Below are 20,247 nucleotides of genomic sequence, written 5' to 3'. Positions count from 1 at the left end.
AGAGGAGAGGAATGAGAGAGGAGGAGAGGGGAGAGAAGAGAGGGGAGGAGAGAGGAGAGAGGAGGAGAGGGTAGAAAAGAGGGGAGGAGAGAGGAGAGGAAGGGAGAGGAGAGAGGAGAGGAGAGAGGAAGGGAGAGGAGAGAGGAGAGGAATGAGAGAGGAGGAGAGGGGAGAGAAGAGAGGGGAGGAGAGAGGAGAGAGGAGGAGAGGGGAGAAAAGAGGGGAGGAGAGAGGAGAGGAATGAGAGAGGAGGAGAGGGGAGAGGAGAGGAATGAGAGAGGAGGAGAGAGGAGAGAAGAGAGGGGAGGAGAGAGGAGAGAGGAGGAGAGGGTAGAAAAGAGGGGAGGAGAGAGGAGATGAATGAGAGAGGAGGTTTTTTGGTTTTTAAAATCTCTTTATTTCACTGTTACAGTGAAACCAGAAACACTCTAAAACATCACATAATAATCAGAAAATCAATAAAATAAAAAACAAATAACCAAAAATAAAGCACCAAAGAACAAATAAACCATCAATTACAACAATCAATACGTTCAGAAGTTCACCACCAGCTCTCCACCAGCACCCACTGAGCATAAAATGCTCCCAGTAGTCCATCTGTCCCTGAAAGCCTGTAAATCGTCCACCGTCTGATAGTAGGTGTGTTCCACCCTGAGTCTGGCTTTCAACAGTCCCTCCAGAACCTTCACCGGATCCTCACTACCGGCACCCCGCGCCCGATTCTTACGTGTCAGCCAGATGGCCAACTTGGCAGAACCAGATAAAAAGTTTACCATTGTGTGGACAGCCTTCTGTTTTGAGCAGTATTTTGGACCGAAGATGAACAACATGAAAGAAAAAACCTGTCCAAGACCCTGAAACCATCTTTTTAACCGCTCAAAGAGCCCTGAGAGCCGCAGACACTGAACAAACAAATGTTCCAGGGTCTCAGTCTGCCCGCAAAACCCACACTCCTCCCCAATTTGTGGATCCAGGTGTGCCCGGTATCTGTTGGTGGCTATAGCTCCATGTACAACCCTCCACTGGAGGTCGGCTGTCCGTTTTTCAACGGGCAGCTTGTACATGCACCTCCAGCTGCCTCTCGGGGAAGAACCTGGGCCAAAGAACCCGGTCCACCTCGACTCTGTCAACCCTGCCAGAGAGCGGAGGTTCACAACCTTTACACAGATTTCGTAGATGGCTTTTTTCTCTGCTGCCTGAAACTTGTCCAGGTGAGGGGTTGTGAACGTCAGCAGCTTGTTTCCTCCCCCCTGCCAGTCCCCCACCGCTGGGGCAACGAGCAGAGTGGGGGGGGTGTACTCACTCTCTTCATCCCATTGGTCAGACAGAGTACGGTTTCCTGCAACTGCTCTCAGGCGTTGTGGCAGGGCGGCCCAGACCTCCTCCACCATCCTGCTGGTCAACCTGACAGACGTGATGTTAGTGTTCTGCCTGAAGGTGGCCATGGATGCTGCGGTTGATGACATCTTCACCAAATGTCCAAGTTTAGTGCAGCCGGCTTCTCTCAGACGCGTTCTCAGGCTGGCAGACTGCAGCGTTTGGGTTCTGATGAAACTGTTAAAGAACAAAGGTTCCTCCAGCAGCCATGCGCCCGGAGTCTCATCAGCTTTACGTGAAATGTTAAAAATCTGCCACGCCTGCAGAACAGAGCTGTAGAACGGCGTCAGCCCGGCCAAGTCCACTTCCTCAGGTTGTAGGAGAAAGAGCTGCTTGTCATAACCCAACCGCCCAGCTCTCCTCAGCAGCAGTCGAGCCGTGTCCATCCAGCTGGGGCCACAGCCATAGAGCAGCCGCTGTGCAGTCCGGAGTCTGAACGAGGCGATCCTGGACTGGATGTCGATGAGACCCTGCCCCCCCTCTGCCACAGGCAGATAGAGCGCTGCTGCACGAACCCAGTGCCGGCCGGACCAGAAGAAGTCCACGACAGACCTCTGTATCTCTGCTATGAGGCCTCCAGGTGGAGTCAGAGCGATGAGTCTGTGCCACAGAGTCGAGGCAACTAAGTTATTAGCAACCAGAACCCTTCCCCTATATGACAACTGGGGTAGTAACCATCTCCACCTAGCGAACCGAGCACACACCTTCTCCTTAACTCCCTCCCAGTTCTTTTTCTCAAAATCCTCAGAGCCCAAAAACACACCCAGCACCTTTAGACCTTCTTTTCCCCACTGAAGACCTCCAGGCAGATGAGGCACTGTCTGATGGCTCCACTGTCCCACCAATAAGGCTTCAGACTTTTCCCAGTTCACCCGTGCAGATGAAGCCCTCTCATAAAGAGACAAAGTGTCCTGTAGACAACGAACATCTCCCTGGTCCCTGATGAAGATGTTTACGTCATCAGCATACGCAGACACAGTGAGGGGACTACAAAGACTAGAGGACCCCGGCAGTGACAGACCACTGAGCCGACTTCTCAGCCTGCACAACAGAGGCTCAAAAGCGAGGCTGTAGAGTTGCCCCGAGATAGGACAACCCTGCCTTATCCCTCTCCGTACAGGGATCGGTCGACTCAAGCCAGCTCCCATTTTGACCATGCATTCAGCACCACTGTAGAGCAAACCCACCCAAGCCAAAAACCCATCACCAAGCCCGAAAGCCCTAAGTGCAGAAAACAGATATGTGTGACCCACCCTGTCAAAAGCCTTCTCCTGGTCTAGTGAGACAATACCTACATCTACATCGTGACATTTACACACATCAAGCACATCACGGACGAGGAAGATATTGTCCATAACTGTCCTGTCTGGGATACAGTACGTTTGGTCGCTATTTACAACCACTTCCAGGTAGTCTCTTAGTCTGTTGGACAAGGCTCTGGAAAGCACCTTATAGTCCGTGCAAAGCAGGGCCACTGGCCTCCAGTTCTTCAGAAGGGCCAAGTCGCCCTTCTTGGGCAGCAGGGAGAGTACTGCCCGCTGGCACGAAATAGGCAGTGTTCCTGTTTTAAAACATTCCATCAAAACAGAGTGTAAGTCAGCACCGATGATGTTCCAGAATGCCTTAAAGAAGTCCGAGGAGAGGCCGTCGATTCCCGGAGTCTTTCCTGAAGCCATCTGGTTCACTGCAGTTGAAAGCTCCTCCAGCGTCAGCTCTCTGTCCAGCGTGGCCCTCTCTGCTGGACTGAGCTGAGGAAGACCCTCCAGGAGCTCCTTACTGCTGTCTATACAGGACGGCTCTTCCCCAAAGAGAGCAGCGTAGAAGCCCACGGCATGGGTCCTCATCTCCCTCTGGTCAGTTGTTATCCTGCCTCCCGGGAGCCTCAGGCAGGTCATCCGCTTCCTCTGCGCCACCGATCTCTCCAGGTTGAAGAAGAACGAACTTGGGGCATCCATGTCCTTCAACTGAAGGAAACGGGACCTGACCAGAGCTCCTTTCACTCTCTCTTGCAGGAATGAGCTCAACTCCAACCTCCTCTCCTTCAGCAGTTGGCCCACACCGGGATCTGGGTCTCTCTGGAAGCCCTCCTCAATGATCTTTATGTTGGCTTCAAGGTCTTTGACAGCAGACTTGATTTTAGCGGTGGCGTTTGAGGTGTACTGCTGGCAGAACACACGAATCTGTGCTTTTCCGACCTCCCACCACTGCTTCAGAGAACTGAAACGAGCTTTTTCAGTTTTCCACTGCTGCCAAAGAACCCCAAAGCTCTGACAAAAAGTGGTGTCCTGTAAAAGTTTATTGTTAAAATGCCAGTAGGAGTTAACCCTTTCACCCGGTGAGGTTATCAAGCCTAGACTGACGAGGTGGTGATCGCTGAAACCAACTGGACTGATTGTGCTGCTCTTCAGTCTGGAACTGAGACTGCGAGAGATGTAAACTCTGTCCAGCCTGGCTGCACTAATCCTGTCATTTCTGACTCTAACCCAGGTGTACTGTCTGCTTAGTGGCTGTTTTACTCTCCAAGTGTCCAACAGATCTAAGTGTAAGATGACGTTGTGGAGACTCTGAGCTGACTGTGGGTGTGGTTCCTCACTATTTCGGTCCATGGTGAAGTCTAAAGTGCAGTTAAAATCCCCTCCGATGATCAGCTGCTCCTGAAGGCAGCTCTGCAGTTCGTTTTGCAGCGTAGTGAAGAAGCGTGCTCTCTCTGGCCCCTGATTCGGTGCATATATGTTGACGAAGCAGTAAAGCGAGCTCTCTATCTCTGCCCTCACCATCAGCAAACGACCCTTCACCACCTCAGTGACCGACAGGACGGTTGCATTAGCTGCTGTTCTAAACAGCACGGCTACCCCGGCACTAAGATTGGTTCCGTGGCTCAAGGTGCATGAGCCCTCCCACCATAAACCCCAGTCTACTTCATCTGATGGAATGGTGTGAGTTTCTTGCAAAAAGAGGATGTCCAACCTTTTTTGATTTACAACCTCCTGTATTAATGCTCTTTTATGCCCGTCCCTCCCACCATTGATGTTTAAAGACCCTAAATTGAAGCTCTGCATGGAAAGGTCAGAGGATGGAAAGAGGTAAGACAAGATGAGAAGTGAGCAGTGGAAAGTGGAAAACCCCGTGTGGCACATGATCATATTAAGCGGTCTTAGTTTGACCCTTTTGACTTTTCCTCTCTTTCTTCGCGGCTGTGATGTGTTTCTTCAGGCGGTAGCGCTTTTTCCCGTCTAAAAGGTCCAAACCCACCTTCCTCTGCACCACCCCAACAGATCGGATGAACTTCTCCGTGTCGGGGAAATACTCACTCACTTTTACAGTTCTATTGAAAGTGACCTCCAAAAACGAGTTTATTTCCTTAAGTGAATACAGATCAGAGCTTTTAATGCACGTTCCAGAATTTGATGCAAGATCTGCTTCACTCCCATCGTCCATGTCCTCTCCTTCACAAGACATCTGGCTGTTGGACACAGACCCTACACTCTGTGCGTCATCTAAGGCTGTGCTGAGATCTCCACCTGCAGAACCTGTAGCTGCCTCTTCACCGACTCCTACAGACGGTGGTGGTGCTCCGGTACCAGATGTAATGAGGTTCTGCGCCACCACAGAAGCCTGCTGGTTGTAAGACTGGCCCTGACTGTCATCAGCAGAAGACGAAGAAACGCCGCCGACCCCACCGGCGGCAGCCGCAGCCACACCAGCGGGTCCCGGCGCGGCCGGCACCGCCGCAGCCGGAGGCTCCTCAGCCGGTGCAGGAGCGGTCTGTACCGCCGCAGCCGGAGGCTCCACGTCCGGTGCCGGAGCGGCCGCCGCCGAAGCGGCCGCCGCCGGGGCAGCCGGAGGCTCCGCCTCCGGAGCAGCCGGAGGCTCCGCCTCCGAAGCAGCCGGAGGCTCCGCCTCCGAAGCAGCCGGAGGCTCCGCCTCCGGAGCAGCCGCCGCGGGAGCAGCCAGAGGCTCCGCCTCCGGAGCAGTCGGAGGCTCCGCCTCCGGAGCAGTCGGAGGCTCCGCCTCCGCGCCTCTCCGCTGCTTGTGCGGACACGCGAAGCGTTTGTGCCCTACATCGCCACACTCAAAACATTTGAACTGTCCCGAGCTCGCGTACACCATGTATGAACCCTCCCCGTGTTTCACCCTGAAGGACACCTCTAGTGTTTGTGTCGGTGACTCCAGGAACATGAAGACCTGCCGCCTAAGCGACAGCACGTGCTTCAGCTTGGGGTCCTTACACCCCAAATTAACTGTTCTAAATCCGCTGGCAAACTTCCCAAACCTGCGCAGCTCATTCCCTAACAGTTCGTCCGGTATAAACGGCGGAACACCGGACACGGTGATCCGCGTAGAGGGCACCGAGAGCGGAGAGACCTGCACGAAGCTGTCCCTGATGAACACGCCGCTCTCTATCAGCTTGTGGACGTAAACCTCGCTCGCCACGAACACAACCACAGCTTTATTCATCCGAGACGCAAAGGACAGTTTGTCATGTCCCACCTGTTCTCCCACAGCCAGCAGCACCTCCTCTACTGACACGCTGCTGTCCGGTGGAACTACCCGGACTCCGTGCCGGATTGACGGGCGCGGCGTCTCGGAGGACGCCATCCTCCCGAACAACGCCAAACAACAACACTAAGCACACGTTCTTCCGATAAATACACCGCTTATATCTCACCTGATCATGTGCAGAGACAGAGGAACAAATCCCAAAGCTGTGAAACAAGAATCAAACCTCCGCGCCGCTCACACTCACGTCCACCACTCACACGCAACCGGAAACGGAAACAGAGGAGAGGAGAGGAGAGGAGAGGAGAGGGGAGGGGAGGAGAGAGAAGAGAGAGGAGGAGAGGAGAGGAGAGAGGAGGAGAAAAGAGAGGAAGGGAGAGGAGAGAGGAGAGGAATGAGAGAGGAGGAGAGGGGAGAGAAGAGAGGGGAGGAGAGAGGAGGAGAGGGTAGAAAAGAGGGGAGGAGAGAGGAGAGGAAGGGAGAGGAGAGAGGAGAGGAGAGAGGAAGGGAGAGGAGAGAGGAGAGGAATGAGAGAGGAGGAGAGGGGAGAGAAGAGAGGGGAGGAGAGAGGAGAGAGGAGGAGAGGGGAGAAAAGAGGGGAGGAGAGAGGAGAGGAATGAGAGAGGAGGAGAGGAATGAGAGGAGAGGAGAGAGGAGGAGAGGAGAGAGAAGAGAGAGGAGGAGAGGAGGAGAGGAGAGGAGAGAGGAGGAGAGGAGAGAGGAGAGGAGGAGAGGAGAGAGGGGAGGAGAGAGGAGAGAAAAGAGGGGAGGAGAGAGGAGAGGAAAGAGGAGAGGAGAGAGAAGAGAAAAGAGGGGAGGAGAGAGGAGAGGAGAGAGGAGAGGAGAGAGGAGAGGAGAGAGGAGAGAAAAGAGGGGAGGAGTAAACGTATCCATATGATTCTCACTGTGTTGTATCATCTGGACGGGCAGAGGAGGCAGTTCACAGAGATGTGAATCAAACTGATGCTATTTTGAACACAAGGACGCTCCGTGTTGTTTTAATCTCTCTCTGAGCGTCCAAGAATTATTTTACTCACCTTTTGTATCCAAAACTAAAAATAAATGGACGATACATTTGGGGAAACACTTCCCACCAAGGACACCTATTTGATATCTTATCTCCGTGCTCGGTCAGAGAGCGAGTGTTTCATAAGCTGCTCCTCCCTCAGAGAGGAGGAGAGGACTAGATGTGGGAGGCCTGAGATCTCCTCCTCTGGCAGGAGCAGCGAGGAGATCTGCAGACGCTGCTGGCTGTCCCCCCCCCCCCCCCACACACACACACACACACACACACACACAGTGTTCTGCCCAGCTGGAGGAACACAGTGTGCCCGTCAACATTCAACAGCCGCTTCTCTTCAAAGAACAGTTTGAGAATGACTTTAAATAAATGAGTCTCCTGTGTGTGTGTGTGTGTGTGTGTGTGTGTGTGTGTGTGTGTGTGTGTGTGTGTGCTGTCGACTCTACCTGAGATCTCTGGACAGGTGAGGACGATGCTGTCCACTTCTACTGCTTGTTGTGTGCTGGAGAAGTCTTTTCTGCAGGAGAGCGAAAAAGACAATGTGGTCAGTGAAAAATAGACCTGTTGTTCTTTTAAAATTGAAGAAAATGACTCTACTTCTCTCTTGATTCATTACCTCAGTAAACATTGTAAACATGAGTTCATGGTCTCAGTCTCTAGTTTCAAGTCTTCTTCAATACAGCATGATGTTCATTTAGTACATTATGCTCCATTTAGAGTCACACAGACCATAAAGCAGGGGATGCTTTAGGGCGGGGCTACACGCTGACAGCAGACTTGCGGGAAAGGGAAGCAGTACATGAAGCTTCTGTACTAGCTGAACACCAGACAGGTTAGCTAGCTGGATGACGTCATGCTAATCATTTATTTAGCTTTTTAAAACAACGGGGACGCATCCAGCACGGACAGTTAGGGGAGTGAGGGATGAGGAGGTAAGGAAACATGAGAACACCAGGGTAGGGAGTGAGGGATGAGGAGGTAAGGAAACATGAGAACACCAGGGTAGGGAGTGAGGGATGAGGAGGTAAGGAAACATGAGAACACCAGGGTAGGGAGTGAGGGATGAGGAGGTAAGGAAACATGAGAACACCAGGGTAGGGAGTGAGGGATGAGGAGGTAAGGAAACATGAGAACACCAGGGTAGGGAGTGAGGGATGAGGAGGTAAGGAAACATGAGAACACCAGGGTAGGGAGTGAGGGATGAGGAGGTAAGGAAACATGAGAACACCAGGGTAGGGAGTGAGGGATGAGGAGGTAAGGAAACATGAGAACACCAGGGTAGGGAGTGAGGGATGAGGAGGTAAGGAAACATGAGAACACCAGGGTAGGGAGTGAGGGATGAGGAGGTAAGGAAACATGAGAACACCAGGGTAGGGAGTGAGGGATGAGGAGGTAAGGAAACATGAGAACACCAGGGTAGGGAGTGAGGGATGAGGAGGTAAGGAAACATGAGAACACCAGGGTAGGGAGTGAAGGATGAGGAGGTAAGGAAACATGAGAACACCAGGGTAGGGAGTGAGGGATGAGGAGGTAAGGAAACATGAGAACACCAGGGTAGGGAGTGAGGGATGAGGAGGTAAGGAAACATGAGAACACCAGGGTAGGGAGTGAGGGATGAGGAGGTAAGGAAACATGAGAACACCAGGGTAGGGAGTGAGGGATGAGGAGGTAAGGAAACATGAGAACACCAGGGTAGGGAGTGAGGGATGAGGAGGTAAGGAAACATGAGAACACCAGGGTAGGGAGTGAGGGATGAGGAGGTAAGGAAACATGAGAACACCAGGGTAGGGAGTGAGGGATGAGGAGGTAAGGAAACATGAGAACACCAGGGTAGGGAGTGAGGGATGAGGAGGTAAGGAAACATGAGAACACCAGGGTAGGGAGTGAGGGATGAGGAGGTAAGGAAACATGAGAACACCAGGGTAGGGAGTGAGGGATGAGGAGGTAAGGAAACATGAGAACACCAGGGTAGGGAGTGAGGGATGAGGAGGTAAGGAAACATGAGAACACCAGGGTAGGGAGTGAGGGATGAGGAGGTAAGGAAACATGAGAACACCAGGGTAGGGAGTGAAGGATGAGGAGGTAAGGAAACATGAGAACACCAGGGTAGGGAGTGAGGGATGAGGAGGTAAGGAAACATGAGAACACCAGGGTAGGGAGTGAGGGATGAGGAGGTAAGGAAACATGAGAACACCAGGGTAGGGAGTGAGGGATGAGGAGGTAAGGAAACATGAGAACACCAGGGTAGGGAGTGAAGGATGAGGAGGTAAGGAAACATGAGAACACCAGGGTAGGGAGTGAGGGATGAGGAGGTAAGGAAACATGAGAACACCAGGGTAGGGAGTGAGGGATGAGGAGGTAAGGAAACATGAGAACACCAGGGTAGGGAGTGAGGGATGAGGAGGTAAGGAAACATGAGAACACCAGGGTAGGGAGTGAAGGATGAGGAGGTAAGGAAACATGAGAACACCAGGGTAGGGAGTGAGGGATGAGGAGGTAAGGAAACATGAGAACACCAGGGTAGGGAGTGAGGGATGAGGAGGTAAGGAAACATGAGAACACCAGGGTAGGGAGTGAGGGATGAGGAGGTAAGGAAACATGAGAACACCAGGGTAGGGAGTGAAGGATGAGGAGGTAAGGAAACATGAGAACACCAGGGTAGGGAGTGAGGGATGAGGAGGTAAGGAAACATGAGAACACCAGGGTAGGGAGTGAGGGATGAGGAGGTAAGGAAACATGAGAACACCAGGGTAGGGAGTGAAGGATGAGGAGGTAAGGAAACATGAGAACACCAGGGTAGGGAGTGAAGGATGAGGAGGTAAGGAAACATGAGAACACCAGGGTAGGGAGTGAGGGATGAGGAGGTAAGGAAACATGAGAACACCAGGGTAGGGAGTGAGGGATGAGGAGGTAAGGAAACATGAGAACACCAGGGTAGGGAGTGAGGGATGAGGAGGTAAGGAAACATGAGAACACCAGGGTAGGGAGTGAGGGATGAGGTGGTAAGGAAACATGAGAACACCAGGACACACATGAGAACTCTGTCAAGCTACATATTAGACAAAGTGAACATCTTTTCTTCTACATATTGTCCTCAGTCTCATCTGCTTAACTTGGTCATGGAGGCATCAACATGTAATAGAGATGTTAAATTAACAGTGAAAACTCATCATAGCTTAATTTAACATCAGTATTCATAATTACACTTCATCTTTACTTCTCCTGATCTTTACCTCCTATAACAAGGTCCATAGGGGCATCTCAATGAATGAACATGTTATATTATATTATATAAGTGTTATTTACTGATTGTTTTCGTGTTGGAATACATGTTAAATATTTAACTGCCAAGTAATAATGCGTGTTTGAGACTTACATTGTTTTTGCATTAAATCATACTGGGATGTTTGCTGACATTGATAGGACGGCCCTAGAACATGTTCCACCAGCCGCCACTGACTCAGAGGATGAAGCCAGAGTTGGGTTTAAATCCCTCTCCTCTACATCACTGCCCTCCAGGAGAACTAACTGAGGATGACGTTACGGTTTACACCTCATGCTTCTGTATCCAGTATCTGTCCTCCACTGAGGGCCATTTATACAAGCTAATGAGAAAGAAACTGAGTTTTAAGAACGTTTAATGAAGTTGACGACAACTGCAAAAAAATAGCATTTTGATTCAAACTTGTGAAAAAGATCAGCGTATCTATTCGCTCCAAACGTCTACAAATCTGTTTAAAAACCCGTTTCTTCTTATTTCAGCCTGAGAATCTTCATGTTCTTAAGTTCCCTCCAGCAGTGTACTTCCTGTTTACTTCCTGCCACATGATGGGAAGTGTAGTTCATCAACGTAACGTCTGCGTCTCACCTTTGGACCGGTTTGCGGACTGCAGAGGGCACCTGAGCGTGCTGAAAGTGTCGGCCCTGGAGGACGATTCCCGGCGACGGCGACGGCGCTGGACTGATGATGAAATAGTTTGTTCTGTTCAGGACGATGGGGGGGGCCGATGCTACTGAGAGGGGCACGTCGCTGCAGGAGGGGGAGTCACAGGGGGGAGTCAAAGAGGAGAGTCAAAGCAGGGAGTCAGAGGGGGGAGTCAAAGAAGGGAGTCAAAGCGGGGAGTCAAAGAGGAGAGTCAAAGCAGGGAGTCAGAGGGGGAGTCAGAGGGGGGAGTCAAAGCGGGGAGTCAGAGGGGAGAGTCAGAGGGGAGTCAAAGGGAGGAGTCAAAGGAGGAGTCAAAGGGGGGAGTCAAAGGGAGGAGTCAAAGGGGGGAGTCAAAGGGAGGAGTCAGAGTGGGGAGTCAAAGGAGGGAGTCAAAGGGGGGAGTCAAAGGGGGGAGTCAAAGGGGGGAGTCAGAGGGATGCAAAACAAACGTAAATATTAAGAAATCATGAGAACGCAGAATGTGAACATGACTTAAGAGTTATTTAATCAGATTTATAATGTTTAGTTTAGAGTGTAGGATTTTCTTTAATTGTTATTTTATTCCATTCATTATTTACTCATTCGTTACCTTATGAATACATTATTTATATTTTACTTTATTCGATTGAAGATGGCCTGTAAAGCACTTTAATTAATACCTTTTTTTTTTTTTTTTATAAATTGTATTTATTTAACTATTTGTCCGTAGACGTTCCCGTCACTGAGTTCACAGGAAACTATGTGATAAACAAACACAATTAGAATTAATACGATTTATCATCTCTATTTGTTTTATGTTTCTATAAAATACTTGCAGTAAAAAAAAAAAAAAAAACATAAAACTTGTGTAGAAAGTAATAAAACTAATTCTCAGGTTAAAACAAAAAATCTAAATTAAAAAGAAAGACTTGAATCTGATTCAATATTATTTTAAATAAATAGCAACAAGTGAAGACAAACATGATTCTTCTCACAGAACTGAACTCGTTTATTACATATTCATGACTCATTTTAAATGACCAGTGTATTCATTAATAATCACATTCCAGACTTCAAATATATATATATATATATATATAAAAAATACATAGTCAAGTACCTGAGTCTTTTGGGCGCCAGCTTGTTCAGAGGCCTCATGTGATTATTTGGCCGGTTTTCATAAGTTCTCAACGGATCAGAAGAAGTGAAGTGTCTCAGAGCAGGAGACTGAGGAGACACACACACACACAGAGAAACACACACACACACACACACACACACACACAGAAACAAAGACACACACACACACACACACACAGAGAAACACACACACACACACACACACACACACACAGAAACAAAGACACACACACACACACAGAAACAAAGACACACACACACACACACACAGAAACAAAGACACACACACAAAAGAAACATGAAGACAATTATTTTTTGTATTCCAAGTTTTCTGAAATGTTGTGTTTAAATATGCAAATGAGGCGTTATGTAATGGTAACTTTTGGTGAATTTAGGAGAAATCGACAGACGTAAATAGAACTGAACTAAGCATGAAGAGAAGTTACCAGAACATGTTTATTAGATACTTTACTTCCTCATCGTTTTATATCTGACAAAATCTAGTGTGAATGATCCTTTACAGGACAATCAGAGGCCAAGAGGCCACGCCCACTCACAACAACAACAAAAACAACAACACCACCAGCAGCAGCCCTGGAGGCCTCCCAGAGCACCCCAGCAGTGTTGGCTCATGGACTGCCGGGGTCCTTCGGGGGCCGTCCTTCTGTCTGCAGGACCAATCAGAGAGCTCCGCTGGGAGACCACATGACCAGCGGTGAGTCAGAAAACGAGAGGAGGAAGAGGAAAAGATAAAGAAGAAGACAAAGACGAAGAAAATGACGATGAAGAACAAGATGACGAAGATGTAGACAAAGGGGACAAAGAAGAAGACCAAGAAAAGAAAAGAGGAAGAAAAAGAAGAAGAAAAAGAAGAAAAGAAGCAGACGACGAAGAAGAGTTCAGGGAGGAGCTTTACCTTCTTCTCCTCGAGGGAGTTGGGCTGCTGCCGGTCCATCTCCTCCATGCTCACCACGCTCACGCTGAGGACACACAAACAACACACGTGTGTTCAGACTACTGTGTGTGTGTGTGTGTACACACTCTATTTGAATCTATGTCTACGTCTGTGTGTGCATCGGTAGATTCTACGGTTTGACCGATGGTATTTAAACTGCTTCATCAGAGAACGGACCGTCATGAGAAAGCACAGCTGAGCTGCTCACTACACACTTTTACAATTCAATTCATTAAAAACTATTTTGATAATCTATTACTTGTTTCATTTATTTATCAAGTAAAAACTACCATTTACTTCTGGTTCCAGATTCTCATCATTTTAAGTTTTATATTTATATATCATATACCCTTACTGCATAGATTAAGAATTGATTGAAATATTTTAATAATATAATTAATAAAAGTGTCATTAGCTGTAACTCTAGTATCTTAAAATTAAGAATAAATGTGAATTTAAATAGTTAAGACGGTGCAAAGAAAGTTGCATTTCGCTGCAGCTTTCTTTGAGTCTTACGAGGAGGAGGAAGCTCTTCTGTCCCGATGATCAATATCTACCATCAGGGTTTACATGCACATGTGCTTAATAGTGGGGCTGCTGCACTAACAGGAGCGCTGAGTAGTTCATCATCATGGGGGGGGGGGCTTACTCATGGTTGCTCTCTTCTTCACTGTCACCAGAGAGAGAGAAGCTCCAGTTGTTGTGCTTGTAGCCTCCGTCTCTTCTGGTCTCGGATCGATCCAGAGCTTCAATAAGACGATAAAAACCAGAGTCACACTCGGGACACGGAGGTCAGAACACAACACTTTAGGTTCCTTTATAGGTCTGCATCTTTCTGTAAATATGAACATAAATACACTCATGTCAGTGAGGTTAACGTTTGATCAAATGTCACGTTTATCTTTCTTTTCTCAGACTTGGTTGATTCTTTTTGTGGTGGTCAATAAAGAGAATTATTACAACACAGCATATTTGTGACGTGAGTATTTAAAGTAAAGCACAATTAGAGAGCAGCTGGAAATCACATTCAGGTCGAAGTCAAAACACAGATTTACCCAAAACTTAGAGTCCTTTATGTGAAGCAGATTATAGGCCACATTTCCAACAATAACCAAAACTACAATAACAATGTAAAACACCCTCGTTACCAAGACTTCACCTCCAACCAGAGTCTTTCAAATACGTCAACAAGTGAAAATGGCAAATATATTTAAGTTTCAGCAACCACAAGCTGATTCCTGGTTGCCAGGTTAACGTTTATCCCTGAATGTAGAAAATAATTGGCCGATCAGTTGACAGTATTAATAATAAGTTTGTCTTATTTCTTTGTCTTAAACAATTAGGATTAATCCAGGCACTGTCAAATGTCATGAATGACTTAATGCTAATAATAATAATAATAATAATAACTGTGTTTGCCCAGATTTCTTTACCTAAATGACTGTACAACAGATGTCGCTGTCCATTTCCTTTCCTTACATACAGTATATGTCCATAAAGGTGACAGACGCAGCGACTCTAAACAAAGGAACTCTTTAACGTCTGCTGGATGTCGTTGAGGAGGAAAGTTACGCGTTTTCCCATGAGGCCCTGGCTTCCTATTTCTTCTCCAAATCAACTGAAATTTGTTCAGTGAATACCAAAAACAATGGCCAATAAAACCACACAAAGCAGAGGACTCAAATGTGAAACTTCCTTCTTTAAAGCAAAGAAACAAAAGAGACTTCTTCTTCTTCTTACGTCTTAAACCCAGCGACCTCTCACTCGTCATCTTGTTCATGCGAGTTATCCATCTGGCTGTGAGCCCGGCAGGTAAACATCACTTAAAACCTCCATCTTGCCTTAAAAGCTGCGTCTTTTTTGTGTGTGCCACAAACCAAATCCCCCCCCCCCCCCCCACACAAAAAGCTTCTGCTCTTCCTGTGCAGCTGCACAAGTGATAAGCAGACGTTGAGGAGATGAGACAGAAAGAAAACCGCTGCCTGTTTTAAGTGCATCATCCATTTCAGGGGTAATTTAAAAAAAATGACAAGAAGAGGTTCAGGAATCATGTTATGATCCCAGAGTCAGTCATCTGGATCAATCCTGCAGGAGCCAAGTGAAGCCGGTTCTCCTCTCTCCAGCAAATACACAGAGTCTGGATCCAGCGCCATGAATCACACCCAAAGCCCCCGATCATGTCGGTGAGGACACCGGGCTCCCCGCTGAGCTCCGGGACACTCGTTTATTGGGACCCACAGACACGAGTCAGCCAAACAGACTGAAGCGAGAGCCGTTAGTGCAGCCTGAAGGAGAACTTTGACTCTCACGTGATCAAATCCAAACAGCTCACAACAACACTCAGAGGAAGAGGAACTCTTCTGTATGTCAAACATGAAGCTTATCAACCGAAACACAGGATTCCTAATGAGACTCTCTGCAACATCAGATCACTTCCTCTCCTTTTTCACACCAACAATGAACCGCAACGTCAACGGTTCGAGTCCATCTCCACATTATTGCTATCCAACAACAGCATTGAATATCCTGAAAGTCTCACAGAAAGCAGACATGTTTCGCTGATTAGAGCTCACTAAACTAGCAGCCCGAGCATGCCCAACCCCTGAATGACTCCTCAATGGATCTGCATGATTTGCATGTGAATCATTTGGGAAACTTGACACTGACAACACATCTGCATATCGCTCCTGTGCAACGAGACCCTGCAACTAAATATCTCCAATGATACGTTGTTGTTGCCAGGCAGGTTTCCTTTTAAACAACGCTGGATGTTGAAGCTCGAATATGAACTGAAACAAGTTTAAACTGTCAAGTAGAGAAAGTCTCGTCTCTTATTGGTCCCAAATTTAGACTTTTACATTCAAACCTGGTTTGTTCTTGTTCGGCTGCTTGTGTTTAGACAACAATTAGGAACATTTGCATCTTTTGTTACCAGATAATGACAGCATTGCTCTACATCTTTCTTATTATTTAAACATTAATCCACATTTGGTGCTCGAGTGAGTGTTTGACTGAGTCTGAATAAACTACAGTGTGTGTGTTCATGGAGATAAAGGAACATTTAGATTACTGTGTTTTTAATGGAGATCTAAGAGATAGTTTATATATTCACTGTTGGTTTTGGTCTTTTTATGAGATTCTTTGACATGAAGAAAAATATAGAATATCTCAGAAGTCTTCTTATAGAAATAGTAGTTAAAAAAATTATTATTGACAGATTAGATATTGTTTTTCCTCCTTGAGCAAAAGTTAACGGTACCCTAGTTCATATGGCTACATCTCTGCTCCCCTGTCCTCATGACACTGCCACTGAGCAAGGCAGTAGTGACACATTTAACCCTGTCAAGCTCTTCTTCTTCTGTCTGTGAAACTCCTCACTCAAATGTGTTTAATTATGTTTTTATTTGACGTTTTTAAGAGAGTTGCCTCTTAACTTAAGATGTGAACTGTGAGACAAAGTGAAGACAATAACAGAAATGACAGTTAAAGCATTGAAACCACACTGGGAACATTTTCTGTTTACAATTAATGACTAGCCAAGCTAATAGTCGAAGCTAACACGTTAGCATGCTAGCTTGGAGGCCACTTAACGTTTTATAACGTTTATTATAAAAGTGTTTATGTATTGTAATGTGTTGTTCAAACGTTATTTGGCTAAAAAGCCGAAAAAAACAAAAAATAATAAGGTAGGAAAGAGGCCCGTCTCACATCCAGAACCAGCAACCGTCAGCGCTAACGGGGCTAGCTTAAAGCCACCTAGCATTAAGATGCTATCGTTAGCCGCTTTTTAGCTCCACACATACATTTTTTGGACCGTTTATACTGCGGACCCAGCAAAGCAGGGATCTCCGACGACTATGTGGTTCCGGGGAGGGGGTACAAAAAATGGCGACCGGAGCACTGGAGTGTCACATCTTACCTTCGAGGAAAAAGCTTCGATTGTGGGCCATGTTTTTATTCCATGATCCTCCTCAGATGATAGGTGGTGCTCATCGGAGACCGGATCTATGTAGCAGCTCGACTGCTGCTCCGATCACCAAAACGGGGAAAGCTAACGCACGAACACACGTCACTGCCGGAACTTAAACTATGCCTTCAGAATAAAGGCTTTCCCCCCTTTTTTTTGCAATAAAATAAAGTAAAATAAAATAATCCTTTATTAGTATATATATATATATATATATATATATATATATATATATATTCATATACAGTGTAGTGCAAACTAGATACATAGTAAAAAACACAAGATTAAAACAAGTAAAATAAATAAGTAATAATAATAAAACAGTAATAATAATAATGAAACAGTAAAGAATATTAAATATAAAAAAGGTTAAAAATATACAATAACTAAAATAGTACATATAAATTGAGTTTTAAAAAAACAAGTAAAATCTAAACGCTAATCTTTAAATTATAGAATGGCAAGAGGCAGTGATGGAGGAAGTATTGTTCATATATTTTACTGTAGTAAAAGTACTTTTACAACGCTGCAAAAGCCCTTCATTGAAAAAGCTACTTCAGTAAAAGTATGTAAATATAATCTGGATAACGTGTTTTAAGTATTAAAAGTATAGAAATGTCTCCTGTGACTTTTCTACTGTTATACATTATATCATTAGAATATAATTACTCATGCGATAATGTAAAAGAGAGATTATAACTGTTTTAATTAGTTTTGATCTAATAACTGATCATTATTTTTGTTATGGATTAATCTGCTGAGGATTTTATCCATTAATTAATGTATTGTTTGTTTTGTGAAAGTAGTGAAAATAGTGAGAAATGTCATAAAAATTTCAGTCTAAAGTGACACCTTTACAATGTTTGTTTTTTCACTTGTTTTATTTTGAAGGTCATTTCCGGAAGTCCCTGTTTTAACCTCGGTGGTTTGGATGCATACTAACCTGCTCTGTGCACGAGCCTGGAGTGTGTATGTCAACTTTTTATTCCGACACAGACATGCACACATATGTTTTTTATTTTCTGCAGGAATATTAATTAAATATTAAACTATAATGCCAATTATAATAAAAAAGGAAAGTAAAAAAGCTCATTATGTCATATTTGAGTAATTATGAGCCAATGTCAAAGGATGGAAAATTTAAAAAGAGTAAAATAAACACCTTACAATAAATGGATTTTTTCGTACAATTATAAAATATTTCTAAATCCTAATGGATCCTGTGATAATCATATATTATTAAATGAGTAATAATTTATTATAAGACAGAGATACAAATAAATGGCAAACAACAGTCTGGAGGTTAGGATCCATATTGTTCTGCGGTTACATGAAGAGCAGATGATCAGAGGTAGGTGGCGATGTTCCTCATTAAAATGAATGAATAACCATCAGTATCATGATGTCACTGCAGACATTGTAATCTACACAAAAATGCTATTTTAAACTGTACATCCTAAAATGTTGGAGATTAAATACATTAAATGTATTATACTATTGTCATTTGTTATGATCAGATCATTTCTTACGATATACATATAGTCATGTCACTGTTATAAAGAGCTTTTCATTGTGTTTGTGCACAGATTAAACAGAATTAATGAGCTTCAGATGTGTAGGTAGGTCTGTTCTTGAACTTGGAGCCAGATTACCTGTTTCCCTCCGCTTCCAGTCTTTATGCTAAGCTAAGCTAATTGCCTCCTGCTTCACACTTAACACTGACATGAGATTGCTGTCGATCCTCTCATCTAACTCTCGGAAAGAAAGAAAGGAAATAAGCGTCATTTCCCACATCGTTTAACTCAACATGTCATTGTACCGTTAGCAACGCTGCAGCTGCATCAGAGCAGAGCACAGCTTCCAGCAGTACATATATATATAAATATATCCATAGTTCATGATCATTCACAGTGAAATGTGCAGCGCTGCAGCTCATTCGAGTGAACTGAGTCATGGTCTCCTCCGTGAAAGCCCTGAGATGATGATCACACAGCGGTTCTCGTCTGCAGAGGCTCGACTTGATGGAGAGTTGGAGACAAAGCAGGAGCGGTGGCAGCTGTTTGGATGTGTGAGTGCCATGAGATTCATGTTCCCCAGAGGATGAATCTCACGAATGATGGTGATCCTCTGACGTTTCCCCGAGCGCCACCATGACGTTAATGTTTTAGGCCTCTGTCAAAATATCTCTAAAGTATTGGATGAACATTTAACAGAAATTCATGTTCCCCAGAGGATAAAACCCACTGATGTTGGTGATCCTCTGCCAAATCCGACCATGATATTACATTTTAAGTCTACACTTAAATATCTCAACAAACATTGCATGAATTGTCATGACGTTTTGTACAGACATTCACGTTCCCCAGAGGATGAATTCCAATCATTTTGGTGATCCACTCGCATCAACTGCAGGTCAACATTTTCATGGTTCCTGTCGAACATCTCACAATGTTCTGCATGCATTGGAGGATCATTTGGTACAGATGTCAACGTTTCTGAGATGATTTATCCTCTTCCTTTTGCACCAGCGTGACGTCAACTTTATAGTCCTTTATCAAAAAAAGGAAAACATCCTTTTCCTTCGTCTCTTCCTCGCGGCCACCAAGAGACCATCAGAGGACCATCAGGGGACCACCAGGAGACCATCAGAGGACCACCAGAAGACCACCAGGAGACCACCAGAACACCACCAGAAGACCACCAGGAGACCACCAGAACACCACCAGGAGACCATCAGGGGACCACCAGGAGACCATCAGGGGACCGCCAGGAGACCACCAGGAGACCATCAGGGGACCACCAGGAGACCATCAGAGGACCACCAGGAGACCATCAGGGGACCACCAGGAGACCACCAGGAGACCACCAGGAGACCACCAGAACACCACCAGGAGACCATCAGAGGACCATCAGGGGACCATCAGGGGACCGCCAGGAGACCACCAGGAGACCATCAGGGGACCGCCAGGAGACCACCAGGAGACCATCAGGGGACCATCAGGGGACCGCCAGGAGACCACCAGGAGACCATCAGGGGACCGCCAGGAGACCACCAGGAGACCATCAGGGGACCGCCAGGAGACCACCAGGAGACCACCAGGAGACCACCAGGAGACCACCAGGAGACCATCAGGGGACCACCAGAAGACCATCAGAGGACCATCAGAGGACCATCAGGGGACCACCAGGAGACCATCAGGGGACCGCCAGGAGACCACCAGGAGACCATCAGGGGACCACCAGGAGACCACCAGGAGACCACCAGAACACCACCAGGAGACCATCAGGGGACCACCAGGAGACCATCAGGGGACCACCAGAAGACCATCAGAGGACCGCCAGAAGACCACCAGGAGACCACCAGAACACCACCAGGAGACCAT

General features: G+C 46.5%; 1 protein-coding gene across 2 annotated transcripts in view; it reads right to left on the bottom strand.

The window, feature by feature from the left end:
* The window catches only part of senp6a (SUMO specific peptidase 6a), a 28,712-nt gene extending 11,782 nt beyond the window's left edge, over positions 1–16,930 (bottom strand). For both annotated transcript variants that reach the window (XM_079290332.1, XM_079290333.1), the window contains exons 1-6: positions 16,817–16,930; positions 13,547–13,643; positions 12,859–12,922; positions 11,923–12,029; positions 10,767–10,928; positions 7,345–7,415 (exon numbers count right to left, since the gene is read on the bottom strand). In XM_079290332.1, the coding sequence (XP_079146458.1) occupies positions 7,345–7,415; positions 10,767–10,928; positions 11,923–12,029; positions 12,859–12,922; positions 13,547–13,643; positions 16,817–16,847 (532 nt within the window). In that variant the 5' untranslated portion in view covers positions 16,848–16,930. The remainder of the gene's footprint in view (positions 1–7,344; positions 7,416–10,766; positions 10,929–11,922; positions 12,030–12,858; positions 12,923–13,546; positions 13,644–16,816) is intronic.
* Positions 16,931–20,247: the final 3,317 nt, after the last annotated feature.

The sequence above is a fragment of the Melanostigma gelatinosum genome, assembly GCF_949748355.1.
Source record: "Melanostigma gelatinosum genome assembly, chromosome: 19".
Taxonomy (NCBI): domain Eukaryota; kingdom Metazoa; phylum Chordata; class Actinopteri; order Perciformes; family Zoarcidae; genus Melanostigma; species Melanostigma gelatinosum.
This window is presented reverse-complemented; position numbering and strand designations above follow the sequence as displayed.